At 38.4% G+C, this 23,939-nt stretch overlaps 1 protein-coding gene and 1 pseudogene across 5 annotated transcripts in view; one reads left to right on the top strand and one right to left on the bottom strand.

The window, feature by feature from the left end:
- Positions 1-17,881, bottom strand: part of NAALAD2 (N-acetylated alpha-linked acidic dipeptidase 2) — a 62,834-nt gene extending 44,953 nt beyond the window's left edge. Inside the window, exons 1-4 of one of the 4 annotated variants that reach the window (XR_013829576.1) lie at positions 13,221-13,431; positions 12,428-12,539; positions 1,578-1,764; positions 367-468 (exon numbers count right to left, since the gene is read on the bottom strand). Coding sequence is in view for 3 of the 4 variants with exons in the window: in XM_079930595.1 (XP_079786721.1) it covers positions 367-468; positions 1,578-1,764; positions 12,428-12,539; positions 13,221-13,302 (483 nt within the window). In the remaining variant the exon portion in view is untranslated. Of the gene's footprint in view, positions 1-366; positions 469-1,577; positions 1,765-12,427; positions 12,540-13,220; positions 13,573-17,857 lie in introns of those variants that run through there. The other 3 variants (XM_079930594.1, XM_079930595.1, XM_079930593.1) reach the window with 3 other exon arrangements.
- LOC307191017 (heterogeneous nuclear ribonucleoprotein A1-like) lies at positions 13,920-14,890 on the top strand (annotated as a pseudogene). Its single transcript has one exon. The product of its transcript is annotated as a heterogeneous nuclear ribonucleoprotein A1-like (transcript).
- Positions 17,882-23,939: the final 6,058 nt, after the last annotated feature.

The raw sequence follows: 23,939 nt of genomic DNA, 5'->3' as shown, positions 1-23,939 counted from the left end.
TTTAAGAATTTCTGTGGTATGATTTATAAATTCAGATCTATAAATCTATAACAAAGTCAGACTATGAACAAAGGAAAAAAGCTTGAAAACCATCTACTGTCATTACTGAATTAAAGACATGTTCAGCAGTTTCTTAATTATTTCAAAGAGCGGCATCTGCTTATCAGGGTCCAATTTTCATGTATTTATTTTCTTTAGTTTTTTCTTTTTCTTTTTTAAAAATTATTTTTAGGAAGGCTGTATATAGCATCAAACCTCAAAGTATGAATTAGCGTGTATGATCCACCTAATCTTGGTTTTAGTCCTCTACATAGGTTTCTTTAAAAAAGATTTAAACAGTTGAATAAAAAATGTCTTTTATTTTACCTCTGGTGTGCCCTGCGGTGAAAAGGCATTATAGGGTGGTACAATATTTTTAACATCCTCATATCCATCTGGTGGTGGCTCATGGTATGATGTATTGAAAATCTAGCAAGAATTGAAACACATGAAGTTAGAATTATTTCAGATTGCTATTAAGGAATAATGCATTTTGTGGGCAAAAGACCTAAATAGACACTTCTCCAAAGAAGACATACAGATGTCAAACAGACACAGGAAAAGATGCTCAACATTGCTAACCATCAGAGAAATGTAAATGGAAACCACGATGAGGTATCACCTCACAGTGGTAAGAATGGCTATCATCAAGAAGTCTACAAAAAACATATGCTTGAAAAAACCATAATGGAAAAGAATATAAAAAAAAGAATGTCTTTATGTGTATAACTGAGTCACTTTGCTGTAAAGCAGAGATTGGCATAGCATTGTAAATCAACTATACTTCAAAGAAATTTTAAAAAAACAAATGCTGGAAAAGGTGTGGAGAAAAGGGAACCCCCCTACACTGTTAGTGGGAATGTTAAGTTGGTACAGCCACTATGGAGAACAGTATGGAGGTTCCTTAAAAAACTAAAAATATAGCTACCATATGATTCAGCAATCCTACTCCTGGGCATATATCCAAAAAAGACAAAAAATCTAATTCAAAAAGGTACATACACCCAAATGTTCACTATTTACAATAGCCAAGACATGGAAACAACCCAAGTGCCCATCAACAGATGGTTGTTTTAATAAGATGTGGTTTATATATACAATGGAATATTACTCAGCCATAAAAAAGAATGAAATTGCCATTTGCAGCAACATGGGTAGACCTAGAGAATATCATGCTAAGTGAAGTAAGTCAGAAAGAGGAAGACAAATATATGATATCACCTATATGTGGAATCTAAAAAATAATATAAGTGAATCTATATACAAAAGAGAAAGACTCACAGACATAGAAAATAAACTTATGATTACCAAAGAGGGAAGAGGGGGAGGGATAAAATAGGAGTATGGGATTAACAGATACACACTACTATATATAAAGTAGATAAGCAACAAAGATTTACTGTATAACACAGGGAACAATATTCAATATCTTATAATAACCTATAATGGAAAATAATCTAAAAATATATATATATTAAAAAAAAACTAAATCACTTTGCTATACACCTGAAAGTAACACAATATTGTAAAACAATCACCTCATTTCCATGTTCATCCGTGATTGATATGTAGTTGGCATTTGTCTCATTAGGGTAAGACAGGAGAACATCATAATGAACCAACTTGGCTGAATCAAGTCCAGATTTCTTCCACTGGGTTTGGATTTTCTTGGCCAGCAGCAAATTTTGTTCTGTTCCTGCCAGATGAGGTAGCTCTGTAAAAGAACTAAAATGAAAATAAAAGGAGTTAAAGACTATATTCAGAAAATGTACCTAAGAACTATTCTAGATGCATAACTCATGGTTTAGGCATTAAGTTATCATTTCTATAACAGGGATATAAAAAACCCAGCTAGAGCTTTCTAGATATGCCAGTTTTTAAATATTTGTGTGTAACTGCAGTTTTCACACTATGTTCCCACAGAAAAGAACACATCCCATGGTGAACACATTCAATCAGCAGAGGTTCAGGTATGAGAAAACATGCTGGAAGGATGGCATGCGTCTACATCAGTGGTGCTAACTTCTTGCTGCTTAACAGGAAGTGAGGACATTCTGAAAAACAGATCATAATGTTTGCCAGAGACCAGTTGGGCAGTCTTGTTAACATACATTTCTACTGATGTTTTCATGCTATTGTACGCAGTTGTCTATTTATCTCATTGAAGCTAGAGTCCATGCATTTTTATTTGTATATTCCCTAATGCTCAACACTGGCCTGTTACCCAGGAATTACACAATACAGGTTTGTTGAACTGAATGTGAGCAATGTTCTCTAGGTTCTGAGTCTAAATGATTTGGAACAGTTAAATGATTTCACAGACATAGTTCTGAATGAAATTCACTTGGCTTGAGGTAAATAATATTTTAAAAGTTTCCCAAACCCTCTCCCTCCATAAGTAGGGTAATGATACTTTCGTAGATTGTTTTTTTAATCAACCATAGTACAACCAAAAAAGACAGACAGTAAAGAAAAACCAGTACTTATTGAAAACTTACTATATGCCAGGAACTGGAACAGGTATTTCACCTGGGCTTTCTCATTCAATCCTCACCACCCTTCTGCCATTGTCCCCGTTTTGCAAATAAGGAAACAGAGAGTAGTTAAATACCTTGTCCATAATTTCCTAAGTATTAAATGCCAGGGCTGGCATCTGAAAGTTGCAGTTGTCTGACCTTGAGAAATTGTGTTATTTTTAAATCATTCATCTGATCATTTTGATCAACTGCTTTTAAAACCCTTCTATCTTCTACATTATAAAGTTCACACTAGGCATGGCATCTGCGCCCTTTTTCAACTAATCCACTGTTTCACCTTTCCAGCTTCATTTCCCACCACTCACCTTATAAACTTCTTCACTCTATATCATTTAATATGTTAATTGGTCTCCTAAAATGACCACCATTGTTAGCCTTTGCACAAGATCTTCTCTCAGACATAAATATCATCCTATTTACATGAATCTCCCTGTATCACCACTGCTAGTCATTCACCTTCCCCACCTGTAAGCTATTAATCATCCATTAGGACTCTTCAAGCATATTCTCCTCTGTGAAGCTTTCCACTTCTATATCATTAAGTCAAAGCTGCAAGTTACTGATATTTAATATTGAACAATATTTGTAAAAAAATACTAATGTGTTTGTAGACAGAAGTTATTTTACATGCATAGTAAAACCACTGAGGCTAGGGATATTTAAAATTCTACTTCAGGGCTTCCCTGGTGGTGCAGTGGTTAAGAATCCACCTGCCAATGCAGGGGACATGGGTTTGATCCCTGGCCCGGGAAGATCCCACGTGCCACGGAGCAACTAAGCCCGTGCGCCACAACTACTGATCCGGTGCTCTACAGCCCACAAGCCACAACTACTGAGCCCACGTGCCACAACTACTGAGCCCACATGCCACAACTACTGAAGCCCGCGGGCCTAGAGCCCGTACTCCGCAACAAGAGAAGCCACAACAATGAGAAGACCGCACACCGCAACGAAGAGAGTAGCCCCCGCTCGCCACAACTAGAGAAAGCCCGCGCTCAGCAACGAAGACCCAACACAGCCAAAAATAAAAACAAATAAATAAATAAATTTATTTTAAAAATAAAATTCTACTTCATATAATTCATTATTGTTTTATTTTCTGTAGTGAGCAAATAATATTCTTACAATTAGCAAAAAAATAAGTATATTTCCTTCATTTAAGATGGAGAATTAACCATGAAGTTTTGCCTCCCATCTTTTAGGCAACCCACTGAAATGAAAGACAGAAGTGCAAAAAACAAAAAGCAACAGGGAATAACTTTACTGAATTTCTCTTTATGGTCCCAAGTGGGACACTGCAGCTCCAGGCATCATATATTCATGCTGCAACATTCAGGAGAAGCAAGTACAAACAAGAAAAGCTATTTCCTTTTTTGTGTTTCTTTCAACAAAGGAAAACTTTTTGTAGAGGATCTCAGCTAAATTTTTCTCCCATTTCATCAGGGATAATAGGGTCATATACCCCTTCTCCAACTAACCCTTGTCAGAAGGAAGTTATAATGATTGGATTATAGACCAGATTCTTGGGCTGGATGGAAGGTAACCCTCACTGAACACAGGTCCCCCTTAAGGAGTGCGAACATGAGCAGTTGAGGCTCTGTCAAAAAGGAAGTGGCTGGGGAGAAAATCAACTTTTTCCCACTACATTAATCCCTTTAAACCAATCTTGAAACCTTCCTTTCCCTGGGAGACTCTTTCACTGGTCATAAATCTCTATTCTATAATCAATCAATTCTATTTCCTCTGCCCGTTCCTGAATGTTTACTTGACTTCTTTGCCTTAACTGGTTTCTTCGGGAGACCCTGCTCATGCTTCCACATACCTCAGGCCCAGATGATCATTGAGGAGGAGTCCTGCTTACTCTCCATGGGCTCTTTCAAATATTTTTCCTTTATCTTCTCTCAAAAATAACAACTCTTTTAAAACTCATACCAAAAGTCACCACCTACTATGCCTTCTAGGTGCTGTCAAAAATGTGGATCACTCCCTCTTCACTCACTAAAGTCTTGGGCTCCTAATTCAACGCATTTCACTCTACCTCGATTCTTGTCATCATTCTTGGTATGCAACTTCTGTCTTCAGTTGGATGTAAAGAAAAGAAAAGCCAACTCTAACAAGATGACATCATGCAAACTATTCATACATAACTTATCACCTTATGCTATATTATACATTAAAGCAAAGGAGAGAGAAAATAAAGACATAAATTTTAATGTTTGGTCAAGAGCATCACCAAGTTTTGCTTCTGGCACCTCATGTATTGATAATTTTCTAGGTAATTTCTTCTGGACACTTTATGATATGCTGCAGTTCAACAGTGTTTACATTTTACCTGGTCTTTTACAAATTTTTATTTTGTTTTATTTTATTTATTTTTTTGGCCACTCTGAGCAGCTTGCAGGACCTTAGTTCCCTGACCAGGGATTGAACCCGGGCCACGGCAGTGAAAGCACTGAGTCCTAACCACTGGACCACCAGGGAATTCCCCACATTTTTAAATATAAGCATTCTGTCTTACTTGATAAGACAATTGGCTATTTTCATGTATTGCATGAGAAATATAGAATGAGTCTTTCTTCAAATGACATCCACCCTACTGCCTATAGATTTCTTTTCCTATATCTCCAAACAAGCACCTCAAAACAGACATTTTGATTAAGCTTTCCTGATACCTGTGTGCCTCAGTCATAAATCAGCTCAAATTTCTAAGAAAGAGTATAGCTGTTTTCATTCCTCTACTTCAGCTTGCTATAGTTCATCCATCAAAAGTAAGATTGAACTTTGTGATCACCTCAAATCACAGGACAGATGGGGAGGAAATATACTACACCATATGAACTTCACCTTGTTCATTTGATTCTAGGGTTTAATTGGAGTCTCAAAAGGAGAGAAGAGAAAGAATGCTGCAGAAAATTTTCAAGAAATAGTGAACAGGGGACTTCCCTGGTGGTCCAGTGGGTAGGACTCCACACTCCCAGTGTGGGGGGCCCAGGTTCGATCCCTGGTTGGGGAACTAGATCTCACATGCATGCAGCAACTGGGAGTTCGTGTGCACAACTAAGAAGTCCGCATGCTGCAACTAAAAGATCCTGCATGCCGCAACTGAGACACGGAGCAGCCAAATAAATAAAGAAACAAAAAAATAAATAAATATTTCAAAAAAAAAGAAAGAAAGAACAAAAAGTAGCGTTCCTAAAGTAGTGAAAAGTAGCGTTCCTAAAGTAGTGAAAGAAAGAAAGAACAAAAAGTAGCGTTCCTAAAGTAGTGAAAGATCCCTGGTTGGGGAACTAAGATCCTGCATGCCATGTGGTGTGGCCAAAAATAAAAGAATAAAAGCTCAGAGAGGGGCTTCCGTGGTGGCACAGTGATTGAGAGTCCACCTGCAGATGCAGGGGACGCAGGTTCGTGCCCCGGTCCAGGAAGATCCCACATGCCGCGGAGCGGCTGGACCTGTGAGCCATGGCCACTGAGCCTGCGCGTCCGGAGCCTGTGCTCCGCAACGGGAGAGACCACAACAGTGAGGGACCCGCGTACCGCAAAAAAAAAAAAAAGCTCAGAGAGACTTAAATAGAATACATTGAAGAAAACTATGCCTAGGCACATATTAAACTGCTGAAAATTAAAGACAAAAATGATATATGTTCTATAACTTAAATAACCGTGGCCTGCTCACCGGATGCCACTACCAGCCAGATGACAGTAAAAAAAAAAATATTTAAAGCTCTGAAAGGAGAAAAAACAAGGTGATCTCAGAATTCTATATCCAAGAAAAATTTTCTTCAAGAATTAAGATGAAATAAGTGTTTTACAGACAAAGGAAAACTAAGAGAATTTGTCAACACCAGACCCGACATTACAGGAAATGCTTAAGAAAGTTACTCAGACTAAATAGATATACTACAGGATAACCTAAATTTTCAGAAACAAATAAAGATACTGGAAACAATAAAAAATAATATTTTACATTTCTCAGATATTTAACTCTTAATTGCCTTTCAATAGGTATAACTGTTCAAAGAAAAAAATTATAACATTGTTTTGTTAGGTTTACATTGTATGTGTATATGATAATTTCAACAACTATCATATAAAGGACGATAGAAAGATGGTAAATGGACATATAGAAATGTGAGTTTTCTGCATTTCATGTTAAATTGTACAGTAGTAACATTAAAAATATAGTGAAATGTTAGACAAGTATAATGTAATCTCTAGAGTAACTACTAGAAAAGAAAAAAGAATCAATGCAAAGAGGTATAGCCAAAAGATAAATTGAAATGAAATAAAATTTCAAATACTCTCCCCACTACCAAAAAAAAAAAAAAGCAGAAAATGAGAAGTAAAGGAACAGAAATAAAGGGAGCAAACAGAGAACAGTAAAGGGGTTGGCCTAAGTTTAACCATATCAAGTTACATTATATGTTACCAGACTAAATGTTCAAATTAAAAGGCACAGATTCCAAAATTAATAAAATAGCAAGTGGCGATTACATGCTCTCTATAGAGGGTACATTTTAAAAGCAACTGGATGGAAGAATACATATCATGCAAATGTGAGTATAAGAAAGCTGATGTGGCTTAACTTATACCAAATAAAATATGCTTAAATATAGAGATTATTACCAAAGATAAAGAACATCTCACAAAGATAAAAGGTTAGTTCTGTCTTGAAGACATAATATTAATGTGTATATGTCTAATAAATGAGTTTCATAATACATAATGCAAAAATTAACAGAATTAATGGGGGAAATAGACAATTTCACATTCCTGGAGGAGATTGTAACACTATTCTTGACAGAATTTGATCCCCCCAAAAAGTCAGTGAAGAAATAAAGGAATCACCATAGTAATCCGCTAAAGCAGAAAACAAGAAAAGTTATATGATCATATAAATTGTTGCAGAAAAACTGAAACTGAGCGGGGCCCTACGGGCTTCCAGGCACGGAGGCCTTTTTGTCTACCATTTCTTGTAGGCAAGACTCCAGCCTCCACGACCTTCCAACAGTTGCAAATCAAAGGAGGAGCAGCCAGGAAACCACCTGAGGCCCTGCACACACCCTAATCTTGTCAGCAACCCCACCCTTTTGAAACTCTGCAGAAGAAAGAAGAATGCAGGACTGTTACTGCCTAGATCCTTATCACATACCCCTGACCAGGAGCCCTGACTATAAGACCTCTCCCTATTCCCCAGGGAGAGGGACACAGTTCCTGAGGTGCTAGCCTGCTGTGTTCCCCTCTTGGCCTGGCAAATAATAAAGCCACCCTTTCTTTTTCCTCCAAAACTCTGCCTCTGTATCTCATCTCAGCATTGATGTACAGGGAGCCAAGATTTTGGGAGCAAAACCATTTTACAACTTCCAACTAAAGTGTGTCACTGGCCATCTGGCTCTACAAGGATTAGCTCAGCCACTGCATTTGCTGATCTCCAACACACTCTGAAAGGAATTCAGGGTGGAGATCAGGAATGAGATACCCTATGCTCTGGGAAAAACTGGCAGAACAGGCCTGCAGATAGTTAGATATTTTCAGGAGAAAATTTTATTTACCCAATTTCTTGTATCTTCTCATACATAGAAAAGCACTAAAATTATTAACGGAGGTATCTGCTCCTTGTGACTAGCAGCAACCTTCTTGTTACTAGTAGCAACCGCGTACCAAGATGTGCGCTTGACTGCATGCACCCCCTTCACTAAAATCATATATATATGGACCTGGACTTCCACCCATCCCCACCTCCACCTCTTGGGAGAAGTTCTGCAGAGCTATCTGAGAGAATGTCTCCTGGGTATAGTCTTCTGTAAGTCCCCAAATAACAGTGAACTCACAGCTCTCTCATGTTGTGCTTTTTTCTCTTTTCCAGTTGACACAATATTTAATATCCATTCATGATTTTAAAAAAAACAACAAACCTCTTAGCAATCTTGGAATAGAGGGACATTTCCTTAATCAGTAAAGAATATCTACAAAAAATCTACATATAACATCACACTTAATGGGGAAACTCTGAATGCTTTCCCACTAAGATCAGACATAGGGAAAGAATGTTTGCTCTCATCACTTTTATTCAATGCAGTACTGGAACTACAATCAGCACAATAAGGACCATATATATATATATATATATATATATGGCATACAGTTTGAAAACAGAGAAATAAAATGGTCCCTGTTTGAAGATGGCCTGATTTTCTACATAGAAAGTAAATCCTAATGAATCTACAAAAACTCCTAGAACTAACACATGAGTTTAGACAAGCCACAGAATGCAAAATCAACAGTATTTCTATATACTAGCAACAAAAATGTGAAAACTGAAATTAAACACAATATGATTTTACATCTGCTGCAAAGAAAATGAAATACTTCAATATAAAGGTAACAATACATATACAAGATCTGCATCCTGAAAATTGCAAAATGTTGTTAAAGGAAGACCTAAATAATTGTAGAGACTTACCATAATCATGGATGGAAAGTCGAGACATAGTAAAACTGCGAAGTGCCCCTAAATTGCTCTGTAAGATTAAAGCAATTCTTATCAAAATCTCATCAAGGATTTTTCTAGATATAGATATATTTATTCTATATTTTATATGAATAGCAAATGATATAGAAAAATAAAGTGGGATGAATCATCCTATGCATTGTTAAGGCTTACTACATAACTTCAGTAATCAAGACAACATGGTACTGGCAGGGAGTAGACACATAGATCAGCAGAGCATCAGAGAACTCAAAGAGACTCACACAGATATGCCCAAATGATTACTGACAAAGGAGCAAAAGCAATGGATAGCCTTTCAACAAATGGGGCTAGAGCAACTGGACATCTACAGGTAAAAAAAGAATGACCCTCAACCAAGCATTACACCTTATACAAAAATTAACTCTAAAATGAATCACAAAATATATTGTAAAATGTAAACTATAAAATTTGGGGGTAAAAAGAGGAGAAAAGGGATCTAGGGCTAGACAAAAAGTTCTTAGACATGAACCCAAGAGCGTGATCTATAGAATGAAAAATTGATAAATTAGACCTTATTAAAATTAAACACTTCTGATGTGCAAACAACCCAGTTAAGGTGTGAAAAGACAAATAACAGACTAGGAAAAATATCTGTACACCACAAAGCCAACAAAAAACTTGTATATAGAAAATATAAAGAAACCTCAAAGCTCAGTAGAAAAAAAAAAAGTATCCAAATAGTGAATAGGTCAAAGGCATGAACAGACATTTCACTGCAGATGGTATACAGATGGTGAATAAGCACAGGAAAAGATGTTCAATATCATTAGGTACTAGGGAATGCAAATTAAAACCATAATAAGGTATCTCTATGTACCTGTCAGAATGGGTAAAATTAAAAAGAGTAATAATTCCAATGAAAAATATAAAATGATATAGCCATACTATAGTTTGGCAGATTCTTCAACAACTAAAAGTGTACTTTTCCTACAAACAAGCAATTTTCACTCGGGGGTACTTATCCCAGAAAAATGAAAACCTATGATTACATAAAAGCTGTACATGGATGTTAATGGCAGCTTTATTCATAATAGCCAACAAGTGGAAGCAAAACAAATGTCCCTCAGTGGGTGAAAAGTTAAACTGTAGTACATCCCTATGATGAATGAAGAGACTGAAAGACTCTTCCAAATTTATCTACAGATTCAATGCAATTTTAATCAAAGTTCCAGCAGGCTTTTTTTTTTTGGTAGGAATTGAGAAGTTGATTCTAAAATTTATTTGGATATGCAAATGACTTAAAACAGTCAAAGCAATTTTTAAAAAGAAAAATTTGTAGGATTAACTCTACCTGATTTTCAGACTTACTATTAAGCTAGACTAAACCAGATAGTGTGGTACTGAGATATATAGATTAATAGATCAATAGAAGAAAATATAAAATCAAAAAAACAGGCCATGGATTTATGGTCAAGTGATTTTGGACCAAGTACCAAGGCAATTCAACAGGGAAAGAAAAGTTTTTAAACAAATCTTGCAGGAATAATTAAATAATTGTATTTAAAAAATCATCAACTCTTACATCATACCACACACAAAAATTAACTTGAAGTGGATCATTGACCTAAATGTGCAAACTAAAATTACAAAACTTCTAAAAAAAAATAATATAAGAAAATCTTCACAACTTCTCATAGGCCTAGATAGGACACAGAGTATGAAACATAAGACAAAAATTGTTCAACTGGAGTTTATCGAAATTAAATATCTCTGCCCTTCAAAAACTCCACTAGGAAAACAAAAAAAGCCAACCATAGAACAGAAGAAAATATTCACAAAAATGTCTGACAAAAGAATGTATAAAGAAAGAACTCCTATACTCAATAATAAATCAAAACAATTTAAAAATTTTAAAAAAGTGAACAGAGACCCTATAAAACAAGATATACAAATGTCCAATAAGTGCATGAGAAGAGGGGTGGGATAGGGATGTTGGGAGGGAGACGCAAGAGGGAGGAGATATGGGGATATATGTATATGTATAGCTGATTCACTTTGTTATACAGCAGAAACTAACACACCATTGTAAAGCAATTATACTCTAATAAAGGTGTTAAAAAAAAAAAGAAAACGCAAATTAAAACCACAATGAGATACTAGTACACACCCACTAAAATGGTTAAAATGAAAACAACTGACAATACTAGTTAGGAATGTAAAATGGTACAACCACTTTTGAAACCTGTTTGCCATTTTCTCAAAAAGTTAAACACGTGCTTATCATCCAACACAGCCATTCAAAAAGAAATGAAATCATATGTAAACATATGCTCATAGCAACTTTGTGCACAATAATGAAAAACTAAAAACAACCCCAGATCCATCAACTACATGTTGGAGTCTCTCCATTCAATAGAATACTACTCAGCAATAAAAAGCAATAAACTACAGATACATGCAACAACCTGGATGAATTCCAAAATCATTCATTATGCTGAGTGAAAGACACAAAACAGCACATACTGTATGATTCTATTTATATAAAGTTCTAGAAAATATAAAGGAGTCCAAAGGAAGGGAGTTGAAGGGAGGAATAAACTGCAAAGGCATGATGTAAATTTTCTGTATCTTAATTGAGGAGGTGGTTTGCTGAGTATATTGTGCATCTGTCAATACTCTCAAATCATAGGCGTTATATGGATGCAGTTTATTTTACGTAAATTATGATTCAATAAATTTTTTTTAGTGATACTCCTTTGAAAGAGTCGGAATATAGAAATAAATGTCATAACTGCCTTCAAGGAATTCATAATCACTCCCCTGGATGAATGTCACTCCTCCTCTTGCCAAGAGACTGGTGGGTTTGCACTGATCCTTTTGCTTTCACTTTGTCCTATTTGTGTTACTTAAATTTGCAACACGGGATAAAGGTTTAATTTGTAGTGGACAGAATCTGAAACTTTAATCTCCTTTCCTCTAAATCAGAGTTTACAACCATCTTCCTCTTCCTGGCAGAATATGACATTTAAATAAAATTCCTGATTAAACCCAGGCACGGAGAACAAAGAATAACATTGAGCTGCAGTCCAAAGTACATGCAGTCCAAAGTACATGAAGCTGAAACATCTCTTAATAAAGTAACCAGATACTTTTTCTGCAGATGAAGTTGGGGAAGAAAGGCTCCTTCAACATTCAAGTAGATTTGACTCCAAGAGTGGAATAAAGGAACATTTAAACTACCATGATGTGGTATCACATTAATGTGATATCATATAATTTCACACAAAGGTTGCCCACATGAATAAAATCAGTTTGCATACAGTTCTCACTCTGCAATATTTTAAACACTATTTTTAAGATCAAGTATATGAAACAAACTTACCGAAGAAATGATTTAATATTTTCAGCTTTCATCTCAGACACCAGTTTCCACCTTAGATTTTGGTGAGTGTCCCCTGAAGTGGCTGTTTCTTTGAGAGGCTTACTAAGCCAGCCTGGGAGGAGAATACATACACATAAACATACTACATACACAAGAAATTGCTTTTGACTTTTATAAGAACTAGAAGCCAAAGGGGAAGAAGGAAAAAAAAAAAGCCCTTACCTAAGAAACAGATCATGGTGAGCTTTACAAAAAAATTCATACCAAATGCAGAAAACCTTCAAATTCTGATGTGTAACTTTGAGTTGGTTAAACGAGTTTTAGGTGAGGGCTATTCTTTTCACTTTCCCATGAGTTATGCATCAAGGCACGGGTCTTTACCTTTCTTGTTCTCCCATAGGGGTTAAGTTCATAGCACAGTGCCTGACACACAGGGAGCATTCGACAAATATTTATGTAATAAATGATGACAGAAGGGCAGTTGAAAGTTTTGACTCATTAATGGTCTTGGAAATGAAATCATCTTTTTGACCCCTGCGGATAGTGACAACTCTAAATTGTCTTAACAGCCCTTAACAGTACCCTGAACTCAGCGAGCATTTAATGAATTTGAATTTCTGGCACACTTTATTAGGAAGGCCGAAATGCATTCCACTCAGTTTCCGGTTGGGCTGAAATTCAAGGAGCTCAGCCGGCCCGGCGCCCAGCGCGCAGCCCAGCTCTTCAGCCCCAGGCTCTACCGCTTTCCTCCGGGGAGGCTGGAGGGATCCGGGGAAGGGGTCGGTACACTTACCCACCATAAATCCACCCAGGAAAGATGCCAGCGCTGCAGCCAAGCACACCCAGAGGTGTAGACGACCCCTGGACTTGGCCATGGCTTCCTCGGGACTGAGCAGGAGGTGCCGGCTCCCGGAGCGAGCCTCGGGAATGAGGGCGAACAGGGAGAGCGCGCCCGGGAACGCGGGGAACGCCCAGGTTGCGGCAGACCGTGGCCTCCGCTGACCGTCCTCAAAGCCCTGCCTCTGCTCTCCTGGTGGGTCCAGAGGCGAATGGAAACCGGCCCCAAACTCCTGGCTCCTGCGATCTCCAGGGGGCCTCGAGGGGAGAGAGGAAGCCCAGCAGGAGGAGGACACATTCTGCTTGCTGGCAGGCAACGCCCACTCTGTTGATCCTGGATAAAGTCTGCGTTCCGGGAGACTACTGAAAACGTCCCTGCTTGTTCCCTGAAGAACTCTACTTACCAGCCTCATTCCAGGAGCTGCCAGATGCATTTGACTGCAGCTTTTTCTTCCCTGTTTATTGCCCTGCTGCCAGATTCTGACTAATTTATAACTGGTCACACTTGGGCAGCATTTCTGGTTCTGGCTGCTCTGTGATAACACATTACTTTCTTAACCACATATAACCTCAAAACTGACGGGAGATACGTTCGGTAGATTACTCCTTTCTGCTCGTGGACGCCGCCGAGTAAGTATCGTTGATGTCTCCCCCCACCTCCACTGCCGTCATGTCTAAGTCAGAGTCACCCAAAGAGCCCGAACAGCTGCGGAAGCTCTTCAGCGGAGGTTTGAGCTTTGAAACAACCGATGAGAGTCTGAGGAGCCATTGTGAGCAGTGGGGAGCGCTCACAGATTGTGTGGTAATGAGGGATCCAAACACCAAGCGCTCCAGGGGCTTCGGGTTTGTCACATATGCCACTGTGGAGGAGGTGGATGCGGCCATGAATGCAAGGCCACACGCGGTGGATGGAAGAGTGGTGGAACCAAAGAGGGCCGTCTCAAGAGAAGATTCTCAAAGACCTGGTGCTCACTTAACTGTGAAAAAGATTGCTGCTGGTGGCATTAAAGAAGACACTGAAGAACATCACCTAAGAGATTATTTTGAACAGTATGGGAAGATTGAAGTGACTGAAATCATGACTGATCGAGGCAGTGACAAAAAGAGAGGCTTTGCTTTCGTAACCTTTGATGACCATGACTCTGTAGACAAGACTGTCATTCAGACACTGTGAATGGCCACAACTGTGAAGTAAGGAAAGCCCTATCTAAGCAACAGATGGCTAGTGCCTCATCCAGCCAAAGAGGTCGAAGTGGTTCTGGAAACTTTGGTGGTGGTCGTGGAGGGGGTTTTGGTGGGAATGGCAGCTTTGGTCATGGAGGAAACTTCAGTGGTCAAGGTGGCTTTGGTAGCAGCCGTGGTGGTGGTGGATATGGTGGCAGTGGGGATGGCTATAATGGATTTGGTAATGATGGAAGCAATTTTGGAGGTGGTGGAAGCTACAATGATTTTGGCAGTCACAACAATCAATCTTCAAATTTTGGACCCATGAAAGGAGGAAACTTTGGAGGCAGAAGTTCTGGCCCCTATGGTGGTGGAGGCCAATACTTTGCCAAACCCCAAAACCAAGGTGGCTGTGGTGGTTCCAGCAGCAGCAGTAGCTGTGACAGTGGCAGAAGGTTTTGATTACTGCCAGGAAACAAAGCTTAGCAGGAGAGGAGAGCCAGAGAAGTGACAGGGAAGCTACAGGTTACAACAGATTTGTGAGCCCAGCCAAGCACAGTGGTGGCAGGGCCTAGCTGCTACAGAGAAGACACGTTTTAGACAATACTCATGTGTATGGGCAAAAACACTTGAGGGCTGTATTTGTGACTAATTGTAATTTCGGTTTATTTGGCCTCACTGTGTATCAGGCACAGGAACTTTTTTCAGTAACAGTTATACCCCCAATCTTCACTGCATTGTCTGAGACCCGGATAATCTTAGATAAGGCACTTTTCTTTGCTCCTAAAAAGTTGCCAGAAGGGTCTAGTTTCTTTTTCTTGCACTGCAATTGTTGATAAATGTATTTGATGGTTTTTCCTTCAGAAATTTTGTAGAAGAAATATAGGTTTCTGATAACTGTCAGACCATACTACTGAACTGGGTAACAAATTACAGAACTCTAATTGAAAAACTGATGGCTTCCTAAAACTGCTAACAGCAGATCAAGATCAACAAGAATCAATTACATTAATGATTGAATGAACTGATGAATATTATTATAATTTTTATGACTTTTTGTTTGAAATATTACTGGGTTTTTAATCTTTCATTTTCAGATATGAGGAAACCTTTCCTCTTGTGTAATGACACACGGCAATTTGGTAAATCATACTTTTGTATAATATCTTTGTATTTACATAAAGTCACTAATAATCTGTTCTCCTTGTAACAGGGCACAATTGGAAACACTGTTTACATTAACAAGGCTTTGACTGGAAGGCAATATTTGAGAATATGCATTGAATCAGATATGACCAGACAGCTTTAAGGAACTAAGATTGATTTTATGAAGCTATAAAGCCCCTTAGAAAACCAGCCTGGTACCTTGCTTACTTACAGTGTTCCTAGCAGCCTTACCGGGTGAGTAAGAATGGTCGCTTCCTGGCAGATGCAAGAACCTCAGGATATTTTGGGAACCTCAAGAAGAGAGAAATTCTCCCAAATCTATAAGTATTACATGCAAGTGTGATGGCAAATACTTGGCCTGGCTTGCTGGCCTTGAGAGCTATTAAAAATTCAGTCTGGGACTTCCCTGGTTGTCCAGTGGTTAAGACTCCATGCTTCCACTGCAGGGGGCACAGGTTTGATCCCTGGTTGGGGAAATAAGATCCTGCATGCTGTGCTGTGTGGCGAAAAAAAAAGCCTATGTGCTCAATTGCTCTTCTTGCTAGACTTAAGTAAATAATCGGCCAATTTTAATGAAACTAAACTTATTTTGCAAACAAATTAGTTTTAATTTGGCTTTCGTTGGTAGAAATGAGAGTGATTTTAAAGAGAAAAAAATGCGTTTCAGCAAAAACTCTAATACACAGTTATGAATATTAGATTTGTGTTCTATCAATCATCTTTTTTTTTTTTTTTTGCGGTACGCGGGCCTCTCACTGTTGTGGCCTCTCCCGTTGCGGAGCACAGGCTCTGGACGCGCAGGCTCAGTGGCCATGGCTCATGGGCCCAGCCGCTCCGCGGCATGTGGGATCTTCCCGGACCGGGGCACGAACCCGTGTCCCCTGCATCGGCAGTCGGACTCCCAACCACTGTGCCACCAGGGAAGCCCTATCAATCATCTTTGAAGTTTTATTCTTCCACCTAAAAACTGGACTGGGTTCTGAATTCTTCTAGTCTCCTCAAATATTTGGCAACAACTGTTCAAACTAATGTTTCCAATTTTTCTCCCCCTTTTGACTTGGAATCATTTAGAACTAAAGCTGACAACTTGATATAAACTTAAGAGAGATCACCACAATAGCCCATGTTTAGACAATCTCTGTGCCTGTCACTTTGTAAGCCACTCAGAAAGTTTACCTGAACACCTGATGACATCATCAGAGACATTTCAAACTACAAAAGATGCTTCAACCTTAAGATCTAGAAATCTTCTCCACTGGCAACTCTCAGGACTCAGACACTGGGTTTAAAATTTGCTCCAACCATTAACATTTGTTTTTCTTTTGTCTCCGTAGAAATGCATCTTATTAAATACCTGATTGCTTACACCCTATAGGGCTAACGTTGCGAGCCCACTTGCATCACTGCCTCCTGAAATGAATAACTGATCTGACCTATTGTCAGAACTAAGAAACTGGCTCAGTGAGATAAAGCAATCTATCAACCCAACTTCTGGACTGTGAAATCTCTTAAAAGAAGTTTCAAAGGCAGGACTGTAGTAGAGCAAAATTTGCCACCTCAAAATGTCTCTTTGGCATGCGTACTATTTCTAGATGAAAACAATCAAGGCCCCAAAGACTCAGGAATAAACTTTGATCTTCCTCCTAACTGCCTAAAAGAATGTAGTTAGAGGACCTGTTGCAGGAATGGAGATATCAAGTAGATAACTATAGGATGAATAAGTGTGGTACACTGGAAGGAACCTGGAAAAATCTGTTAAAATTCCTCTCTGTCCCATTGTCTCTGCCTGGCTCAGCAAACTTTTTTTTTTTACTACACATCTGCTTTCTATCTCCATGTGAATTACTTTCTTCCCCTTTGAAGTCCCAAACTACTTCCCCCTTTTGTCTTTCGCTAAAGATGGTATTTAAGGTGAGGGTTTTGGCCATTTCGGGGAATTACTCAATTCTTCTGGGTCTCTCCCATCTATACATGTTAAAAAAAAAAATGACTAAGTTATTTGTGAAATTTGTTTTTTCCTACTCCTATCTCAATTTTTATAGCTAATTATATGTTGACTAATAGAAGAGATCAGTTCCCAACTTGATCAATATTCCCAAATTAAAATTAGATTATTCGTTCATTCAATGAGGCTATGGCATTCCAGACATTGTGAAAAATTCTGAAGATATGGTCCTTGCCTTTAGGAAGCCTACAACAATGAGAAGGCAAATATTGAATAGGTAATTAAATGTAAGAAGTTCTAAGAAGGAGCAGTATTACCTTAAATGTGAAGGTTGTCGCTGCCTTAATAGGTGGCATCTGCAATCTTGATCTTGGCAATCCATTGTAAATAGTCCAGTTAGCTGGTTCAGCAAGCCTTTCACCTTTGTAGAAATAGAGACACAGAGTCATTATTTCATCTTCTTAATTAAGCATATAAAAGAATGCTGCTATCACAGTTTCTAATTATTAGCATCTTAGAAGATATTTGCATCGTACAAAGCACACTTAACAAAGCAACATTGTTTGATTTATGCCAACCCCTTTCAGTCTTTCTTGCAAAGCTAAAAGCTGTATAGGAAACTTCTAGTATTGGAAAATCAATCTCTCAGTAAAAGTATTTAACACATTTGATCTGCTCAGTGTTCAGAGTCTCTAACATGACAGGATCTCACTATCTTCTCCATTCATGAAGTTAAATTGTTCTTATATAATCCTTTTTTCCCTTCTCCTCTCACATCCTAGAAGAGGCAATCTTGTAACTTCAAAGTCCAAATTCTATCAAATGGGTCACAGCAAGGTTGGAAAACAAAGTGTGACTTGTGTACTAATAAAGCAGTATATGTAAGTTTCTTAATAAACATACCAATAATTAAGATTTAATAGAGAAGAAATAATATCTAGTGTCAAATTTCACATTTTCCCTGAAGATGTTGCATTATCTTTCATAAAAGAGGGATCGCCTAGATGCTCACTGTACAGATATAGACATGATGCCATTAATGATGTCACAAGGTGATAGGATGATCTGGTCATCAAGATAGCAACATTCTCTTCCCAAAAAAGTGAAAAGTTAATGTCATGATGGCTGAGATTCATGACAAAAAATACATTCCAGTTGAGTATTTCTAAAATCCTGGGTCCAAAAACTGCCCCAAATTAGTTTCAAACTTAAGATGTGAGAATGTTAGTATATTGTACAATGAACCATAACACATAAAGCAGGTGAGAAGTGAGACAGGAGTGTAGTGTGAAAAGTGTAAAAGACTAATAAAAGTAAGTGAGAAGAAATTCTAAAAGAAAAGCAGAAAACCATGATTGGATGATTTCCTCCTGATGTCACAATTACTCTACTCAACAGTAAGTGTAGAAATTAGAAAAGATCCGCCAAGTTAAAGTGTAAAACAGAGAGAGGGCTGCCACCCATGTCCTCCTATCAATACAGGGTGTGTGTACCATGATGCTAACATTCCAGGTGGTACCCTGGCGCTGGTAAGTTATATTTATTTGGCCTTTAAACCATGTTTTCCTATCCAGTATTTCTCATCCCTTATAATTAACATGTAACTTCAGCCTATTTTCCATGATAGCTTGTACGTAATAGTGCTAGGATCAGGGGACCACTCATGCTTTTTCTTCCAACACTCTCATCCTCTATCCTCATTTACATCCTCAGTCCCTGTGTACTTTCCCTATCATTAGATTATGAATAAATCTCTCCAGATTTTTTTTTTTTTTTTTTTTTTTTTTTGCGGTACGCGGGCCTCTCACTGTTGTGACCTCTCCCGTTGCGGAGCACAGGCTCCGGACACGCAGGCTCAGCGGCCATGGCTCACGGGCCTAGCCGCTCCGCGGCATGTGGCATCTTCCCGGACCGGGGCACGAACCCGTGTCCCCTGCATTGGCAGGCGGACTCTCAACCACTGCGCCACCAGCGAAGCCCTCTCCAGATTTTTGATCTTCCTTCTGACAGCACTTTCTCTATTCCATCTTACCTGACACCTGTTTTTACTTATGATACCCCTTGTCCTAAAACCAGAGAAAAATCCACTTCATGGGGAAGTAGGAATGATTCACATAGGGACTCATGGGGTCAGAAAGGAAGGATGGACCTTTGCTCTGACTTCATAAATCACTGGGTGTTCTCTTTTGAAGTTACTACCCTCTGATTATATCATCTGCTTCTTATTCACATCATCGTCCCCAGTTGAGCACCAAGATATTCTCCCACCTTCTGCAATGGTTTTAACAGCTGTCTTGTAGATTTTTGGTGCACCTCTGGCCCTTCACTCTTCCTTTTCTTTCACATCTTGCATCTAATCCACCAGTAAGTTCTATTGGCTCTGCAATCAAAATATATCATGAATCCAGCTGCTCCACCAGTATTCATCTAATCCTAGCCACAGTCATCTCTCATCTAGACTTCTGCAACAGACCCCTAGCGGGGCTCTTCCTCCACTGTTGCTCCTGTTGTTACTTTAGGAAGAAAACTCTATGGAGTCAATCAGATCATGTTATTATTAAAATCCTTCAAAGCTTTCTCATTAAACTTAAAAACAAAATTCAGACTCCTTAGAGTGGCAGCTAAACCTACTTGATCTAGCTTTTGAAGCTTGCCTCCCTTCAAGGGAAGACAACACTAAGGAAACACATGCAGACCAAGTGCATAGAGACCAGGAAACAACCACATCAGCAGAGATCACCAGCATCACAAAGAAGCAGGCAGTCCCCAAGGGAGGCCTGTGGTACTGTGCTCTCCAAGCGCTAGTGTAGTACGTCCATATGCCTACAGATGAAGGCATTGGTAAATGGCCAGTGGCTAAGGGCATTCCTGGCCTTCTTCTACAGTATTGTCCAAGGCTTGCTAACAACACAAAATAACAAAAAAGCAGTTTTCAACAATTTTATAATTGGAGGCAGTTGTTGGAAAAGCTAAAATTATTTCATGTTTTTCCTTCAGTGAGCTGAGACTGGTACCTCTTCTTGACCAGCTAGAGTGACCAAGGGCAGTATAACTCATGATAATAGCAATATAATTCATATTATTTTATTTTTTTCATTTTAACCTCTTTATTGGAGTATAATTGCTTTACAATGGTATGTTAGTTTCAGCTTCACAACAAAATGAATCAGTTATATATATACATATGTTCCCATATCTCTTCCCACTTGCGTTTCCCTCCCTCCCAACCAACCTATCCCACCCCTCCAGGCGGTCACAAAGCACGGAGCTGATCTCCCTGTGCTATGCGGCTGCTTCCCACTAGCTATCTACCTTACGTTTGGTAGTGTATATATGTCCATCCCTCTATCTCGCTTTGTCACCGTTTACCCTTCCCCTTCCCCATAGCCTCAAGTCCATTCTCTGGTAAGTCTGTGTCTTTATTCCTGTTTCACCCCTAGGCTTTTCATGACATTTTTTTTTCTTAAATTCCATATACATGTGTTAGCATACGGTATTTGTCTCTCTCTTTCTGACTTACTTCACTCTGTATGACAGACTCTAGGTCTATCCACCTCATTACAAATAGCTCAATTTCGTTTATTTTTATGGCTGAGTAATATTCCATTGTATATATATGCCACATCTTCTTTATCCATTCATCCAATGATGGACACTTAGGTTGTTTCCATCTCTGGGCTATTGTAAATAGAGCTGCAATGAACATTTTAGTACATGACTCTTTTTGAATTATGGTTTTCTCAGGGTATATGCCCAGTAGTGGGATTCCTGGGTCATATGGTAGTTCTATTTGTAGTTTTTTAAGGAACCTCCATACTGTTCTCCACAGTGGCTATATCAATTTACATTCCCACCAACAGTGTAAGAGGGTTCCCTTTTCTCCACACCCTCTCCAGCATTTATTGTTTCTAGATTTTTTGATGATGGCCATTCTGACTGGTGTGAGATGATATCTCATTGTGGTTTTGATTTGCATTTCTCTAATGATTAGTGATGTCGAGCATTCTTTCATGTGTTTGTTGGCACTCTGTATATCTTCTTTGGAGAAATGTCAATTTAGGTCTTCTGCCCATTTTTGGATTGGGTTGTTTGTTTTTTTGTTATTAAGCTGCATGAGCTGCTTATAAATTTTGGAGATTAATCCTTTGTCAGTTGCTTCATTTGCAAATATTTTCTCCCATTCTGAGGGTTGTCTTTTGGTCTTCTTTATGGTTTCCTTTGCTGCATAAAAGCTTTTAAGTTTCATTAGGTCCCATTTGTTTACTTTTGTTTTTATTTCCATTCCTCTAGGAGGTGGGTCAAAAAGGACCTTGCTGTGATTTATGTCATAGAGTGTCCTGCCTATGTTTTCCTCTAAGAGTTCTATAGTTTCTGGCCTTACATTTAGGTCTTTAATCCATTTTGAGCTTATTTTTTTGTATGGTGTTAGGGAGTGATCTAATCTCATACTTTTACATGTAGCTGTCCAGTTTTCCAAGTACCACTTATTGAAGAGGCTGTCCTTTCTCCACTGTACATTCCTGCCTCCTTTATCAAAGATAAGGTGACCATATGTGCGTGGGTTTATCTCTGGGCTTTCTATCCTGTTCCATTGATCTATGTTTCTGTTTTTGTGCCCATACCATACTGTCTTGATTACTGTAGCTTTGTAGTATAGTCTGAACTCAGGAAGCCTGATTCCTCCAGCTCCGTTTTTCGTTCTCAAGATTGCTTTGGCTATTTGGGGTCTTTTGTGTTTCCATACAAACTGTTAAATTTTTTGTTCTAGTTCTGTGAAAAATGACAGTGGTAGTTTGATAGGGATTGCATTGAATCTGTAGATTGCTTTGGGTAGTAGAGTCATTTTCACAATGTTGATTCTTCCAATCCAAGAACATGGTATATCTCTCCATCTATTTGTATCATCTTTAATTTCTTTCATCAGTGTCTTATAATTTTCTGCATACAGGTCTTTTGTCTCCTTAGGTAGGTTTATTCCTAGATATTTTATTCTTTTTGTTGCAATGGTAAATGGGAGTGTTTTCTTGATTTCACTTTCAGATTTTTCATCTGTAGTGTATAGGAATGCCAGAGATTTCTGTGCATTAATTTTGTATCCTGCTACTTTACCAAATTCATTCATTAGCTCTAGTAGTTTTCTGGTAGCATCTTTAGGATTCTCTATGTATAGTATCATGTCATCTGCAAAGTGACAGCTTTACTTCTTCTTTTCCGATTTGGATTCCTTTTATTTCCTTTTCTTCTCTGATTGCTGTGGATAAAACTTCCAAAACTATGTTGAATAAGAGTGGTGAGAGTGGGCAACCTTTTCTTGTTCCTGATCTTAGTGGAAATGCTTTCAGTTTTTCACCATTGAGGACAATGTTGGCTGTGGGTTTGTCATATATGGCCTTTATTATGTTGAGGAAAGTTCCCTCTATGCCTACTTTCTGCAGGGTTTTTATCATAAATGGGTGTTGAATTTTGTCAAAAGCTTTCTCTGCATCTATTGAGATGATCATATGGTTTTTCTCCTTCAATTTGTTAATATGGTGTATCACGTTGATTGATTTGCGTATATGGAAGAATCCTTGCATTCCTGGAATAAACCCCACTTGATCATGGTGTATGATCCGTTTAATGTGCTGTTGGATTCTGTTTGCTAGTATTTTGTTGAGGATTTTTGCATCTATGTTCATCAGTGATATTGGCCTGTAGTTTTCTTTCTTTGTGACATCCTTGTCTGGTTTTGGTATCAGGGTGATGGTGGCCTCGTAGAATGAGTTTGGGAGTGTTCCTCCCTCTGCTATATTTTGGAAGAGTTTGAGAAGGATAGGTGTTAACTCTTCTCTAAATGTTTGATAGAATTCGCCTGTGAAGCCATCGGGTCCTGGGCTTTTGCTTGTTGGAAGATTTTTAAACACAGTTTCAATTTCAGTGCTTGTGATTGGTCTGTTCATATTTTCTATTTCTTCCTGATTCAGTCTTGGCAGGTTGTGCCTTTCTAAGAATTTGTCCATTTCTTCCAGGTTGTCCATTTTATTGGCACAGAGTTGCTTGTAGTAATCTCTCATGATCTTTTGTATTTCTGCAGTGTCAGTTGTTACTTCTCCTTTTTCATTTCTAATTCTATTGATTTCAGTCTTCTCCTATTTTTTCTTGATGAGTCTGGCTAATGGTTTATCAATTTTGTTTATCCTTTCAAAGAACCAGCTTTTAGTTTTATTTATCTTTGCTATCGTTTCCTTCATTTCTTTTTCATTTATTTCTGATCTGATTTTTATGATTTCTTTCCTTCTGCTAACTTTGGGGGTTTTTTGTTCTTCTTTCTCTAATTGCTTTAGGTGCAAGGTTAGGTTGTTTATTCGAGATGTTTCCTGTTTCTTAAGGTAGGATTGTATTGCTATAAACTTCCCTCTT

Source organism: Stenella coeruleoalba, assembly GCF_951394435.1.
Source record: "Stenella coeruleoalba genome assembly, chromosome: 8".
Lineage (NCBI taxonomy): Eukaryota > Metazoa > Chordata > Mammalia > Artiodactyla > Delphinidae > Stenella > Stenella coeruleoalba.
The sequence above is the reverse complement of the archived record's forward strand: the minus strand, read 5'-3'. Positions and strand labels throughout refer to the sequence as shown.